The sequence below is a fragment of the Danio aesculapii genome, chromosome 11 (assembly GCF_903798145.1).
Source record: "Danio aesculapii chromosome 11, fDanAes4.1, whole genome shotgun sequence".
Lineage (NCBI taxonomy): Eukaryota > Metazoa > Chordata > Actinopteri > Cypriniformes > Danionidae > Danio > Danio aesculapii.
The window spans coordinates 669,225-684,809 of record NC_079445.1 but is presented as its reverse complement, the minus strand read 5'-3'; the positions used below and the strand labels follow the sequence as shown (position 1 = coordinate 684,809).

The 15,585-nt window shown below is 35.2% G+C and overlaps 1 protein-coding gene across 2 annotated transcripts in view; it reads right to left on the bottom strand.

The window, feature by feature from the left end:
• The window catches only part of vgll4b (vestigial-like family member 4b), a 54,425-nt gene that overhangs the window by 11,883 nt on the left and 26,957 nt on the right, over window positions 1-15,585 (bottom strand). For both annotated transcript variants that reach the window (XM_056468850.1, XM_056468849.1), the window contains one exon: window positions 9,654-9,837. In XM_056468850.1, the coding sequence (XP_056324825.1) occupies window positions 9,654-9,837 (184 nt within the window). The remainder of the gene's footprint in view (window positions 1-9,653; window positions 9,838-15,585) is intronic.

Genomic DNA, 15,585 nt, shown 5'->3' with positions numbered 1-15,585 from the left:
ATATTTCTTATTTTTGTAAATATATTTGGGCATTCTGGTTTCACTATCTTTGTATATTAAATCACTTTTGTTGGCAGTTTGTTGTTTGTCTTGTTGCTTGAACCCAACACTTGTGAAAGTACCACACCGTTTAAATGTTATTACTTTTACCCTAGACTAACGTCAAAGAGGTTGTAACAAGATGTATTAAAGACTGCTGGAAACCTGTAACCATTGACATCCATACTATTTATTTTTACAACTATGGATGTCAATGGTTACAGGTTACTAACATTATTTTAAATATGTCGACAAAACGAAGTCAGTAAATGACTTTTTTTTTCAATTCAATTTATTTGTATAGCGTTTTTACAATGTAAACTGTGACAAAGCAGCTTCACATAGAAGATCACAGTATATTGAAACACTGTCAGTCCAGTTTTCAGTGTTTAAGTTCAGAAGTTAGTTTCATTAATGTTTTAGGATGACTCAGTACAAAATTTCATTAAAAGTGGTTTAAACACTGGTAGTAAAAAGAGTGAAATGTGTAAAAGTAACTGCACTCTCTTAAAAACACTCCCTCTTTAAGTGCTCTGATCAATGAAAGAGCCCATTGTGCATTTCAAGTCAAGGTCTTGGGTTTGGTAAAACAATTAAGTTAAACTAGTTTTCCCACATTAATCTACTTATTCAAATCAAATGTAGAAGAACCACATGCAAACCCTTCCTACTTTCGCATTTATTATAGTTATTATTATTAATAGTTAAACTAAACAACAAATAAATGAGAACGATCATCTTTTACGCTAACAGAGTATGAAATAGGAGTAGAGTGGGCGTTCTGATCCAGACTTTATAGAAGTGATGTGAACTCCGCAAGACTCACTTTAGTCACAGATGCAGGCCAATAAAACCGGGGACATTTTCTCATAATTGCATTTCATAGCTGTGCGGCAAAACCTCACAATCTTGGCAGGAGGGTTTCTCTCTTATTTCTCCTTCAAGTCACTGGACGCTCGCCCACAAAGATACAGGAAACATCTGGGAGAAATCAAGGCGAGGAAGGCAGAACCACAGGATGCAAACAGTGGAAATACTTCATCTGATAGTATTGACGCTGCTCAATATCACACCCATTTACAGCACCAGCAACAAATAATTACAACTTCTGCTTTAAACTTAAACTTTTTTCACTGTGTTAGTGGCTGTTTTTGCCAAATTGACTTCCATTATTAATCTTTTTTTTTTATGGCAAAGCCTATAATATAATATAAGCATATAATCCTGCAGTTTTAATTGTTGCTGGTTTTTTTGTGCGTTTGTAATTTTTACTGTTGATAAATGAGCATAAACGAGCTCGCCCCATTTTGAAAAAGATTTTTTTCCCATTTCTGAGTGAATATGGGTCACATATTTGGGTGCATTTAAGCAGAACAGATGTATTATACTGATATATTTATTCAAATACTAATTTAGTCACCAAACTAACACCAAAACCAATTTTATTTATTTATATTTTTTGTTTCTCTTGATTTTTGCCCTTTTTGATTGTATTTAATATTTTTCCGGAACATAAATTTGGGCTACAAATCTTGGGACCACTATTGTAAATTATTTAGTCAAATTAGCATCAGATTTGGCTTCTGTACCGACTAATCTAATGCTTTCAGGCTTTCAGCTACTACGCCCCTCACTGCTGGAATCAGCTTCCAGAAATGATCAGATGTGCTCCAACATTAGGCAGATTCAAATCAAGACTGAACACACATCTGTTTAGCTGTGCCTGTACTGAATGAGCACTGTGCTACATTCCACAGATCACACTATCATGTTTTTCTCTTCTTTTTCATTCTTTTAAACCACATTTGATCTGTTTTTATGCTTATTTATTTTATTTTTATTTTTTTACCATTCTTATTATTTGTTTTTATTTCTCTTATACTTGTTTCTTTTATTCCTGTTTGTGTAAAGCACTTTGAATTGCCACTGTGTATGAAATGTGCTATAGAAATAAACTTGCCTTGCCTAATGTATACGCACAAACACAATATTGTAAAATATCTCATAGAAAACATTCATTTAAATGAGATCTGTGAGGGGTATACTCAAAGATGCTGATCACTGTACATAAGTAATATAGAAATAATACATTTAAAAATTGCTATATATATATATATATATATATATATATATATATATATATATATATATATATATATATATATATATATATATATATATATATATATATATATATATATATATATAAAATAAAAGAGAAATAAATAACTACTACAATGCCAGATTTTCTTAACATTGAGCAGCTCTAGTTTGTTTATCGCATGAAATATTGAAATGGTTGCATTTCTGTTCATTAATTCATTCATTCCCAGTTGTGCATATAAAATGTGGTTACTGAAATCACATTTTGGCATGTTGATCATTTCAGGCCGTTGTGGTAAAAGCAGCAGCCAAAAAGGTAAATGTCAGCTTCAGAGTTTGGATCCACAAACACACCGTGTGTAATCAGTTTAAAGCAATTGGCTAACTTAACACTGCACTACTTTGACAAACTACAATCCAAACACAAACGAGCCGCTCCTGTGTGTGTTTATATAGAAAAGTTAGCAGAAAAACATTATTTCATAAACCCTAACCACGCTGGCGGTGCCTTTATTTGGCTGGCCGTGGATGCATGAGAAAGACGCAGATTCCAAGTTCCCAGCAGAAAGACACACAGGCCGCCGTGGATTATTCCCAGATCCAGGAGAACCTAGCAAATCAGACGGCTTTCCTTTAGGCCTGTGCGATATTGAAGAAAAATGCAACATGCAATATTCAGTATGTGATTCAATATTTTGTTATAGGGCCACGCAGAATCTGCCAACGTGTTTATTATTTCTATTTTTATTATTAATTAATCAAGGTTTTGAATTTAGGACAAATCGCCTAGCCCTAGTAGAAGTTAGTAGCTAGTAGTAGTAGATAGAAGTAGTAGTAGATAGTAGTAGTAGTAGATAGTAGAAGTAGTAGTAGTAGTAGTTAGTAGTATGCATATTGCCATATATTTGCAACATCATGATTATTTTGATATACCTCACAGCGCTACACTTCTTGCACATGTCTATACCGGAACACATAAATAAAAGTATGGAATTTGGAAGTTGCATTTATGATCTCAATTGCTGAAGTGTGGACACTTTGGAAGAAAGATGTTATTTTCAGTCACTTAGTGCACTAGAGGGACTCCAGTGGGACAAGCCGAAGCAAGCAGTGGGCTGACCGGATAAGAGGCCCTTTGTTTTCATGGAAGCAGAGAAAATGGCCCCCACCCTGACTCCAAGCCCACTCCACAACAATATGTCTGCCTGAGTTTCTGTGTTTATGAGTCTTTCGTGGGTTGATTCACTGCTGCTAATGAACAGTCTTATCTCTCTGCGTTCAAACTGTTTAGTCTGGCACTGGCAGAGAAGAGCAGACTGAAACATACAATAACAAACACATGGACAGAGTACATACGAAAACACTACAGATTAAAAAAGCATAATCTATGACTAGGGTACGACAGAATCTGTGGACTGTTTTTGCCATCAAAAAAAAACAAAAAAACATCTAAAAGAAATCGATAAATCAAATTATGTGGAATGATTTTGGGAGTAAATATCAATAGTATAGTAAAAGGTACAAATAAAAATTACTTTTTAAACTTTTATTTAAGGATTTTTTTGCTATTTGTGTGTCAAACGTTTTAAATAAATAATTTTGTAAGTACAATAACTTAAAACTTAACATTAAATTAAAAAACTAAAACTTTTAACTTTACAATGCAAATCCGATTCCATCCACTTGTTTGACAATTGTCTCTCATAAAATAAATAAACGAAAATATGACTTTACAAACTGTACTGTAAATAAATCAGTGTTCAGCATAAATGAGTTTAACCCCCCACAAACCTCTCTTTTACAGTAATATTTCCTACAGGATGCTTTACAGTAATTTATATTTGTGCATGTACATTAGACTACAGAACAAAAATTACTACATCCAAATTAATATGTTGGGGGAAAATATTCAATAAAATTGTAAGAAACAGTGAAAAATGCAATAACTTGAATTAATTTAAATGTACTAATCTTTCCATTTCTAATATGTTCAGTTACCAAAGTCTTATTTTAATAAATATAACCAATTTAACAAAATGTATATAGTCGAATAAAACTGCTTTACTTAAATGCACCAAAATATACTCACTGAGAAATTAATCAAAGTGATTTTCAAAAGTGTGTGCACTCTAATGATGCGCACTGTAAACATTTGTACATTAATCAATGTAATATTACTGAAGCGAACATCAGAACTGAATGAATATAGTCTGACACACAAATAAATACTCAATGATGAGTTAAAAATCTGCAGATTTCTGTGTGTGCCTGCTAGGGCTGCACAATATATAATTTCAGCAACAATACTGCTGTGTGCGTATCTGCAATAGTTACATCGCCGTATGTGCAATGTTAAGTCGGGGTTATAATTATGATTTAAACCTTTTGGGCATAAGAAATCTTCAAATTTGTAGCTTCAACAAAGATTAATTGTATTTATTCATACAAAATATTAAATAAAATTGTAAGAAACAGTGAAAAATGCAATAACTTGAATTAATTTAAATGTACTAATCTTTCTATTTCTAAGATGTTCAGTGACCAAACCCTTATTTTAATGAATATAACCGATTTAATATGACCAAATGTATATAGTTTAATAAAACTGCTTTACTTAAATGCACCAAAATATACTGTCTACATTCACTGAGAAATTAATCAAAGTGATCAACACTTGAAGCAGATTAAAAAAGTTGATCAAAATAAGAATGGGTGCTGATGAATAGTTTTAGGACAACCATGTTTTTTTTTTGTGTTGTTTTGCTCCACTTCAGATGTTGACTATACTGTATACAGTGTCACTTTACATTTGATTATTTCATTGCTGTACTCAATACTGTTAGAAAACAATAAAGCACTATTTCACTTGCCTGTGTGTGTTTGCTCTAATGCATTATTGTATGCTTGTCATTTCTCTTTTTATGCATATACACACCAGATCAATGTAAAATTAGGCCTTCTTCTCAAGTAGAGTGGTGAATGATCCCGGGAGCTTATATATTCAAATCACAATATATAAATCGCAGAAATATAAAATATCACAATGTCCGTTTTTGGCAATATCGTGCAGGCTTTATCAGAACTCTAAACACTCACTGGCAGCATTTTGTGGCAGAAATGTTTAAAATAACTTCTGGCTGGACAAAAGCTCATGTTGAGGAGTAGATCAGGAAGAGTTTTCCCAGCCCCCACTCGCTCTTTCCCTTCTTTAGGAAAACCTGAGCCTGTGGTGTCCGGTTTCAGCCGCAAACTCCCAACAAAAACAATCCGGAGCAGCTCTTTCACCTCCGTCCTGAGCAACATTACAGGGAACACAGAGGCCAATTCATGCATTTATACACGTAGCATTAGTATAGTAAATGCTGGATCCTCCTCAATTGTAAGACTAATGACTAAATGTATGCTTGACAAACAAGAAATGGTCTGTGTCTAAAAAACAAACGAATAATGAAACACCACACAGCAATTCAGGGACGCCTTATGATCTCTGAGTAATTCCATCATAACAATTAGTATTTGCTAAGAAACGCCACAGAATTTAGGTGAATTTTTAAGAAATAAATCAAAAATAGGACCGTAAAATTACTCATTGCTAGTTTCGTTAAATACAAAGGTTTAAAACTTAAATTGATTGACATTATATATATATATATATATATATAATTGATCAATTTAACTTTGATTTTGGCCTCCAGTGACTATGAAAATACAATAAGTTGAGAAAAACAATTGCATCATTTGATTATAGAATGAAAATGTGTAATAGTAAAATGGATGCGTACGGCTCTTAAAGTGACAGTGCACTATTGTCCTGCAGCTGCTTTTAGGTGTGAACTCAGTGATACACCCTCTCATTTATTTAATATAATAAGATGTTGCAAACAAAGTGTTAATATTGGGAAAAAGAGCAGTCCCTTATGAAAGTACAGTTTGACCTAAAGCCAGATCAGGTCCTGCTGGTGCTGAGAGCTGCAGAAGGAAATCTTTCAATCTGGCAACAAGTTCTGACGGGTTGCCAAGATGAGGACGAAGATCAAATAATATTTGTGTATCTGAGAGCATTAGCAAATCTATTCAGATGAAGTTTAAAATGCAGACAGAAGGTCAAAGCCCTTAACATTGGAGTCTAATCACAATATAATTATAATCACAATACTGTAAAATGCAACTTTTATACTGCAAAGGTTGATTAAACTGCAGTCATGTGACAACAGTGAATCAGTTTGCTGCTGAAATGTTTTTTTCTGCATTGGGATGACCTATTTTTATATAATGTAGACATTTTTATGTAGTCCTAATGCACACATCTGCTTTTAAATAGCACGTTTAGTAATATTCGTCAGTATTTACATGCACAATTTATTGCAGAAATTAATTATGGCTCATTTAAACTAGTTAAGTGATGAATAAAAAATAAAAAAGCTTTGCACATACGGTCAACCTGATTGATTCTAATTATTTAGGTGACTGATAAAATAATTAACCGCTAAAACTGAGATTGAATGATTATGATTTTATTTTGTGTGGCCGAGTGTTTGATTTAGGAAGATTGTTATTATTAATTTTACAACACTAATATTGTGCTGATACGATATAATGCTTCACTGATAGACGTTCAATAAAGAATATAAGGAGCTTTGAAAAAAACATTTCGATCACAATACTGGTCTAAAGAAAAGGTCAGATTATTTGGTGACTATTTTAAAGATAAAATTCTGACTATTAATAAACGATTAACTATGAATTTTAGCTCAATCAAATATGAATTAGCTGCTTATTGGAAGTTATTTAAGTAGTGGTTGGGTTTAGGATTTGGGGTAGCATTAGGAATGTAAAATAAGATCACACTTTATAAGTACTACTAAAAGGTTATCATCTTAATACACAGTAAACACAATTTATTCATGTTGTCTCAAACAAATATAAGTGGATTTAACATTCTTGAAACACAAATCTCAAGCAGGAGATGCGTCACTATTGCTAAACTTCCTTGTCAAAGTTAACTGACCAGTGTTTTAAACTCAAGTGTTATACACGCTTAAATCACAAATCTCCACTGCACAAAACCTTCATAATGACAAGCCTAGATATTATTATTCTAATAGAAAAGCTCAAGAATTATGTTTCAGCTCATTTTAATTAAGTATGAACAAGCAGCAGTAATATTTATTGAGTGCAGGCAGTAGGGTTGCACAATATATGGTTTCAGCATCGATATCGTATGTGATCATTTGCAATAGCGTAGGATATGCAATGTTAAGCCTGTATTAAAATGTATCATTTGCATGTGTTTTTGAGGCCTGTGCTGATTTTAAAAGCTTTCAGACATGAGAAACTGTAGCATTGAAATATATTTAGTATTTATATACAGTACATGAATACTGTTAGACTCATATTTCTCTTTATTTTATTTTTCTATGCTTGTGGATTGTTTATTAGATTTTATGCAGATGCTCTTTCCTACAGAATCAACCCGATTGATCTGAAATTATAAATTCTTTCCAACATAGAGATATTCAAGTCATCTGGTAAAATTATCTTCATATCGCAATATATAATCGCAGAACAACTAAATATAGCATTGCCTGATTTTTCCACTATTGTGCAGGCACAGTAGGCAGGTAATAAAGTCACAAAGTCAGTGAGAATTGGTGCCTTAGGACTATCTCCTAAAATCAATTCACCCCTAAATCACACTACACTCGCCATGATAACAGGCGGTCTGAACTTCTGTTGTTCTCTTGCTTTTGGGTCCTAATTTACCAAGCAAACTAGTGGTCGTAAATAATCCGAGCTCCAGTGTGTCTTTGCCTGCTGAACAGCACATCTCGTGTCTTCTGAGCGGGGCAGGAATGCTGGGAATGCTCAACGCTCTGCCACGAGGGCACGGACAGGCTCTACACACAGCCCATGTGCTCCGCTCACTGCACCAGAATGCCAGGAATTCCTTCAGCACATTCCCAAACATTCCCGACGCTCTTTCTGCAGAAACACCATCTGCACAGTCCTCATCTAAAGCGGCAGGTCACCCTAAATACACTACTGCATTGTGTGTGGGAGAGGGAGATTTATTTCACATTGTTGTAAAGAAGTGAAAAGAAAGATAGAAAAGAGACACACCACTGTCATCTCTGATTGTGTTTTCTCATTTACACCCTAAAGAAATCAAGAATACTGAATATATATATTTAGAAACGCATGAATTCCTCAAGCTAAATGCACAATTTCTTTAAATTGTAAAAATGCATGCACACCAAATATAGCATGTCGGCTCAAAGAAAGAAGAAATAATCAAATAAACAACTTGCGTTAAGTTACAAGTAAAAGTTACAGATACGACAATAAAATAAGATTATATTACTATATATTCAGAGATAAATACAAGGTGTTTGGGGATCTTTCAGTTTGTTTCTAAAATGCGGCTGGAAATGTGTTATACTGTAAAATGCAACTTTTATACTGCAAATGTTGATTAAACTGCAGTCATGTGACAACAGTGAATCAGTTTGCAGCTGAAATGTTTTTTTCTGCATTGGGATGACCTATTTTTATATAAGGTAGACATTTTTATGTAGTCCTAATGCACACATCTGCTTTTAAATAGCACGTTTAGTAATATTCGTCAGTATTTACATGCACAATTTATTGCAGAAATGAATTATGGCTCATTTAAACTAGTTAAGTGATCAATAAAAATAAAAAAATATACTAAATATTTAGAGATAAATACAAGGTGTTTGGGGATCTTTCAGTTTGTTTCTAAAATGCAGCTGGAAATGTGTTTGATGAACAGGAAGGTCCTAATGTATATTAATATATTAAAGTCTTTTTGTTGTTTTATTTTAATTTTTCTTCCATTTTTGCTCTTTCTCTGTGGTGAACTGAATGTTAAAATGCATCAAAAATCTATACAAAACTTTAATAGTAATCATTTACTCCACTTCTACACCTGTTTGAGTTATATACACAAAGGAATATATTTTGAAGAATGTTGCCAATGACTTCAATTGTAGATTGTTTTCCCCATACTATTGATGTCCAAGGCTAGCAGTTTCAAACATTCTTCAAAGCATCTTTAATGTTGAGGAGAAGAAACAAACTCAGACTTGAAACCAGCCGTTTTAAATACTATTGTGTGAACTATGCAGGCACGGGATGAGAACTGGTTTCAAAGAACAGAAAGATCTCCGAAGATGCCTTTTCAGTCCATGATTTAGTTGAACTATTCAGCCTGACATGTTTACTGCTCCAGAATATTATAAATGTTTCTTAAAATAAAATATATTGTGTTCAATGGGGGAAAAAGTTGTTGTTTTTGCACCCAGACATTTAAGAACATATTTTAGAGCCCTAATCACAATACTGTAATAATTATTCAAGATAATCATACAGTCAGAATCTTATGCGTAGAACTCTTCATTTAAGCGGACTGAAAGACTTTCTAAAGCAGATTTGGGTGTAGGTGGAGAGGACACTGAATGAGACGCATGATAGTAATTGGTTCCACTTACAGCTGTGCGGCGAACAGGCGGCTCATCTTGGCCACATGCTCGCTGTTGCAGTCGATGTCGTCGTCTGCTTGGTCCGCGCTGTGTTTCCTCTTGCTGGGGCTGATAGGAGGAGGGCCGGTCCGGTGGTTGCTAACTGCAGACGACAGAGACTGCATTCTGGACTCGCCTCTCAGAGCCGCCTCTCCTACACAAAACACAATAAAGCCTCCATGAATACAACTCTTACTGTATATTAGGCATGGGATGATAACCGGTTTCAAGGTTTAGATCGGTTTTGGAAAAGTCAAGGTTTTAAAACGGCAAACATTTTCTCTTTTAGCGTTCCTGTGGTATTTGTGTTTTGTTTTTGTGTTTTTAAGGCAACAGTATCTCCAGCAGAAAAGGAGCATCTACATCAAAAGCTACGCTATTCAGCAAACATCTGAAAAATAATTTGCTTATTAACCAACATCCAATCATACTATAGACCTGAACAGTGCAGTGGCTTCACTTTATGTCCACAGAAGAGAACGATCTCCAAAGATGCCTGTTCAAGTAAAGAAATCTGTGTTTTTGACACTAATGAAGACAGCAGAAGTTAATCATTTAGTTTAATTATTCAGCCTGACATGTTTACTGCTCCAAACTATTATAAAAGTTCCTTCAAATAAAATATATTGTGTTCAATGGGAACAAAGTAGTTTACACAGATATTAACATATTTTAGAGCAGTAATAACAATACTGTGATTTGTCATCCAAGGTTATAATACCATCAGGATCTTATACCAGCTCATGCCTAGAATTCTCCCATTAAGCAGACTGAAAGCCTTCAAGCTCTTCTGATTGGCCCACTGCTCTAGAACTGAGTGTGAATGGATTGGTTAATATCAGCTGTCAATCACTTCCTTTCTGCCTTCAGATGATGGTGAGCTACAACCGTGAAACTGTAAAGCGCTGAAGATGAGAGAATGACAATAACACTGACAGATTTTATTTAAGAAATCACCTAAAGTTACTAATAATGGCTCATCCTATTAGTGATCATGTGATGAATGTTAATCCACCTATTACACTTTTCGAAGAGTGGATAAAACACTTCCATTGGGTTAAAGTCTGCTATGAAAATTACTAAAGTCATTCACTGTGAAGCTTGTGGGATGGAGTTTGCAGGTAACCGCGTTTGCCACTGAATCTACACATTATAAGAGCGAGATGTTTTAGACCTTCATTTGATTATCAAGATGCTGTCAGCAGCACAAGTGGCAGCTATATGTAAAATTTAACACCAAGTACACCATCGCAGAAGGAAAACATTCACTGAGATTAAACTCATATTGCAGCTCATGAAAAGACCGGTATTGCTATTAAGATGACGTGTGCAAGTAATAAGTTACACATCAATATCATCTGTGCAATATCAGACGGCATGCGTGAGAATAGCAGTTATTATCGTGAATTCCTTCATCATAGTTCATCTTTCACGTCAAGCAGGGGCCGGTGGACACATTAAGGTGCTCCGATCGCTCAGTCAGCGATCACAATCGGCCGATAATCACTTGAGGGAGTTTGATCGGCGGTCTCCATCCAGAAGGGCTGATCAGATGATGCAAAACTCATTTGATTTTCACAGGTTGTGTGAAACGTGCCCTCTGTGCTTATGCAACTGCCTCAATCGATGCTTTCTCTGCAAAAATGCTTTTCTTACATAAAAGTTGTCTCGTTTCTAGTCTAAATATCTAAATTCTTTAACCAAGAAGCACTCTTGTTTTCAGAAATAATGTCAGAAAGTGTTTGTTTTTTTCTTTAAAACAAGCAAATAAATCTGCCAAATGGTAAATAATTCAATCCTCATTTTCGCTTTGAAAGATTATTTTGCTTCCTCCACTCAAATTATTTAGATTATTTTTAAGAAAAACTCACTTAATTGTGACTTATTATTTCTGAAAGCAAACCAGTATTTTTTTACTTGTCTAGAAAATGCTTTTTGATTTAATATTTTAAGATATTTGGACTACAAACAAGATAAACTCTAAATAAGACGAGTGTTTTTTGCAGCGTTGTAAATTCCTTCAATCTTTACCTCATGTCTGCAATCAAACATTCGACAGGTCATTAGACTGCACTACAAGCCTCTTATCTACTACATATGAGCACAGTTAACGCAATAAGCCTCTCGAAGTGTCATTACAACACAGTGCTAAAAGATTCCTCCGTATACTCAGTCATATGAGCTACTGTACAAGGGCAGCGGGTACATTTACAAGCCACTGTGTAGGAGTTAGGCCGGAAAATTACAACTGGCACGCACTCTCCAGTGGGACTTTCCACTTGGGGATGAGCTTCAGTAAGCCTGGGAAACTTTATAAGAACCATTTATTACTCCAAACCTGGATTTCACAGTTATTTACAGAGTAAAATGATCAATAGAGAGGGTAAAATAAATAAATCACCCAACCAGGTGTCCTCTCTCACACTGGAGCCTCAGAAAATAACCCATGCATACATTCACTGGAGTAAACCAATGATAAAGCTCCGAGGTGCTTCCCAAAACAAGCGGCCTATTTTCCCGACTGGCATGTTTCAGCTCGTCTGTCAGCGCGCCATGGCAACGGCGCTGACATCATTGTTTTTGGCAGGACTGGAGCTGCTAATAGAGAAAAGGCTGTGCGCAGTAAACGTCCAGACACATGATAGCGTATCTGTGCTGGAGAGGGCTGCCCTCCACTATTGTCAAAGTTATTGGAGATTCATTTATTATCAATAAAGCACAGCAATCGGAGTCAAATGATGAACTAGACACTAGGGCTGCACACTATATGGTTTCAGCATCGATATTTCAATGTGATCATTCACAATCGCAGGATATGCAACGTTGCGTATGGATTGTAATTCATCATGTGCATTAAAGGATATAAGAAATTGTAATGTTTGTAACTTGAATCAATTAATTATACTTAACTGTTCATACAACAGAGACTATGCAGTATTATTGTACAGCTGAATACAGTTAGACTACTCCGAAAACAATAAAACACTGTTTATTTCACTTGTATAATTTCTTTATTGTATTTATCCATGCTTTTAGATGGTTTATTATATTTTATGCAGATCCCAAATGATCTTATATGATCAATTCTTTCCATATAGAAACTGTCAAGTCATCTGGTGAAATTGTATTCATATTGCAATGTATGAATCGCAGAATAATACAATTTCACTGTGTTGGATTTTTCCAATATCGGGCAGCCCTACTATACACCAGTGTTTCCCAATCCTGTTCCTGGAGGTAAACCAACAGCACTTTTTTTTCCTAATTAAAAACTCCCGATTCAACCCATCAGAGACTTGAAGATCTGAAATGAACAGGTCAGATAAGAGAGACACCCAAAATGTGAACTGCTGCGCGCCTTCAAAAACATTCAACCGTGGTTTGCACAAATATCAATTAGACAGGGTGTTGTCAACAGCACTCTTTAAACCAGACTTGTTTATATGTTAGGCTTTCTCATGAGGATCTCAGGTCTTTACATTGTAATAAGATCATAAAAGAAGTGATGCAACATAGTCTAGAAAGATTAAGACATCTTTAAATGTTCAAGAAGTGTTTAATTAATGCTTATACTGATTTGCTTGTAGTTACTAGTGAGATTTGGCACTGCAAAAGCACAATACAGTAACAACAACAGAATAAAGACTGTGCTCAGATCAGTGTTCTGTCTAATTCTGATCACAAATGAGCCGAAACTAACGATTACAGGACACATCTGGACTTTAAATGGCTTTACTGTGGCTTTAGGATCAATGAAATGAGTTCTTGGTTAACACTTGTGTAAAATAGTCAGTCTGACCGATCCAAGTTGAGATGACTAAACGTTAGTTTGATTTAACAAATTTAGACAGAAAGATTATTTCCAGTGTGCAAATTAAAATAGTTATTTGAGAATGGCACATGAACAAATAGTATGAGCAATGCTTTGGATAACTCACTGCAAATCTAATAAACGCAGTAAGCAGCTGGTATGGATATGCATTTAAAATTTGCAGCCATATTCTGAATGATTTTGCTTCATGGTTGAACCATTTGCATTCACAGTATTTCCACATTCTCCTAAATAAAAGATGCACATTGATTAAAGTGATCACTTGAACACACAATTAATACAACGTTATGTTACTGGATCCTGCAGTTTTTAGTCTCTCAAGCTGTTTTACATAATCTGAGCTCATTGTGACTCAATGTCTCAGAGGACGCTCATGTTAATTGATTTGCTTGTGGGAAGTGTTCAGTTGAAATGGGACAGAAGTCAATATTTGTCTGTGCAGCTCTGATTTACATGTCTTCCTCTGGAAAAACTAACCTGCAGTATGATTTAGGGACATGACAATGTTTTCACCCAAAAACTGGAATCTTTTTTATGTTTTGGCTGTTCATTTACACAACAACAAACTGAACTTCAGTTTCTTTTTGGGGGCTGAAAACATAAACATAAATCTGAAAACTAGTTACAAAGTGGACGATTTTGAAAACACCAGGAAATGACGATGACTTCCCAAGCGTGCATGATATAATGTTAGATTATTTGATCATTATTAGATTAAAGGCAAGAGCAAACAAACACACAACAATGGCAGTGTATGAGGTAGTGTTTTTGTTGCTCAGGTGTTTGCAAATACTTCAGTAAAAGTGTGGATTACTTCACATTAGCTATCCTAAAAGCAGAAATGCATCTTATACACATGGCAAATTATATTATATATATAAGCATTTCAGCACCAACCTGCACATCGTCACTTCCCTACAGGTACTGTTGACTAACAAGGTGCAGTTCCAAATACAGCGCATCAGGGAAATGTGTAAACATCCCATTTTTGTGTAATTGTGTAAACATGTCATTTTTTAAATGCGAAGGGAAAACTTCTCAGGGTTTGGCTACACTGTTGTGTGTAAATGGAGCCTGATATTGCATACATTAAATTTACTAAACACCATTAGAAAAATACATTCTATATAGTATGAATGTTACTATGTATATATATATATATATATATGGGGGGGGGGGGGGGGTTATGGTGCATGTAGCTTAGTAGATTAGTAGGTGACCATTAACAGATTTCTCAGAGGATGACAAGCTGATAAAACATTGCTGCAACTCTGATACAAGTTTTATTTATGGAGTAAATGACAAAGCACTGCAGTGTTTGGGTGTTCTGTGTTTGTCTGGGATAATTATTATACCAAAATGTGTATATTTTATACAAAGTATGAAGCTGATCGGTCAGTTCTTGTCACAGGCGCTTGCGACAATCTGAAAACTTGAGATGTTTTCAATCGGGTGCGCCTCGAGACATCCATGCACATGCAACGAGCCTCAATTGGAAACTTGCACGTGGAAAAGACACGACATGTGAACAAGCCCGCCATCATTTGCAATCTCCAACAGTTGATTTTTCTTGCACAGAGATGCTGGATTTACCTGATTTATTGACAAATGGGCTGCAGATCCATTCCTTGGCTGTTTGTGAGTCCTTCACTGGGTCTTTTCCCCTTTGCAAAGAAACTTTCCTAAGATGTCTGTTTTAAATTTTGGTGCTCAAATTACCGAGATGTAATCAAGAGAATACGGTCATTTTTCAACATAAAAGATCCATCAGACTCAGATAAAAAATAAAACTGAAATAATTAATGATTTCTTGTGTGGCCCGGTCTCACTTGATGCACAGATCGGTACAGGTCCGTAGCCTGGGGGCTTGGGGACCACTGATATATAGGGATGTATGTGATGTCAGATGAGAAGCTCGTTTTGAGTTTGTTGAGGCAGTTTGATACAGCTCACCAAAGCTAAGTTATTAGGGGAGTTAGTTTTGGCTCCTAAACACCTTTAAGCTGCCATTGGTCTGTGACAAGTACACAATCGGTGGGTGTGTCCTGAAACTGTCTTATTGGTCGTGCT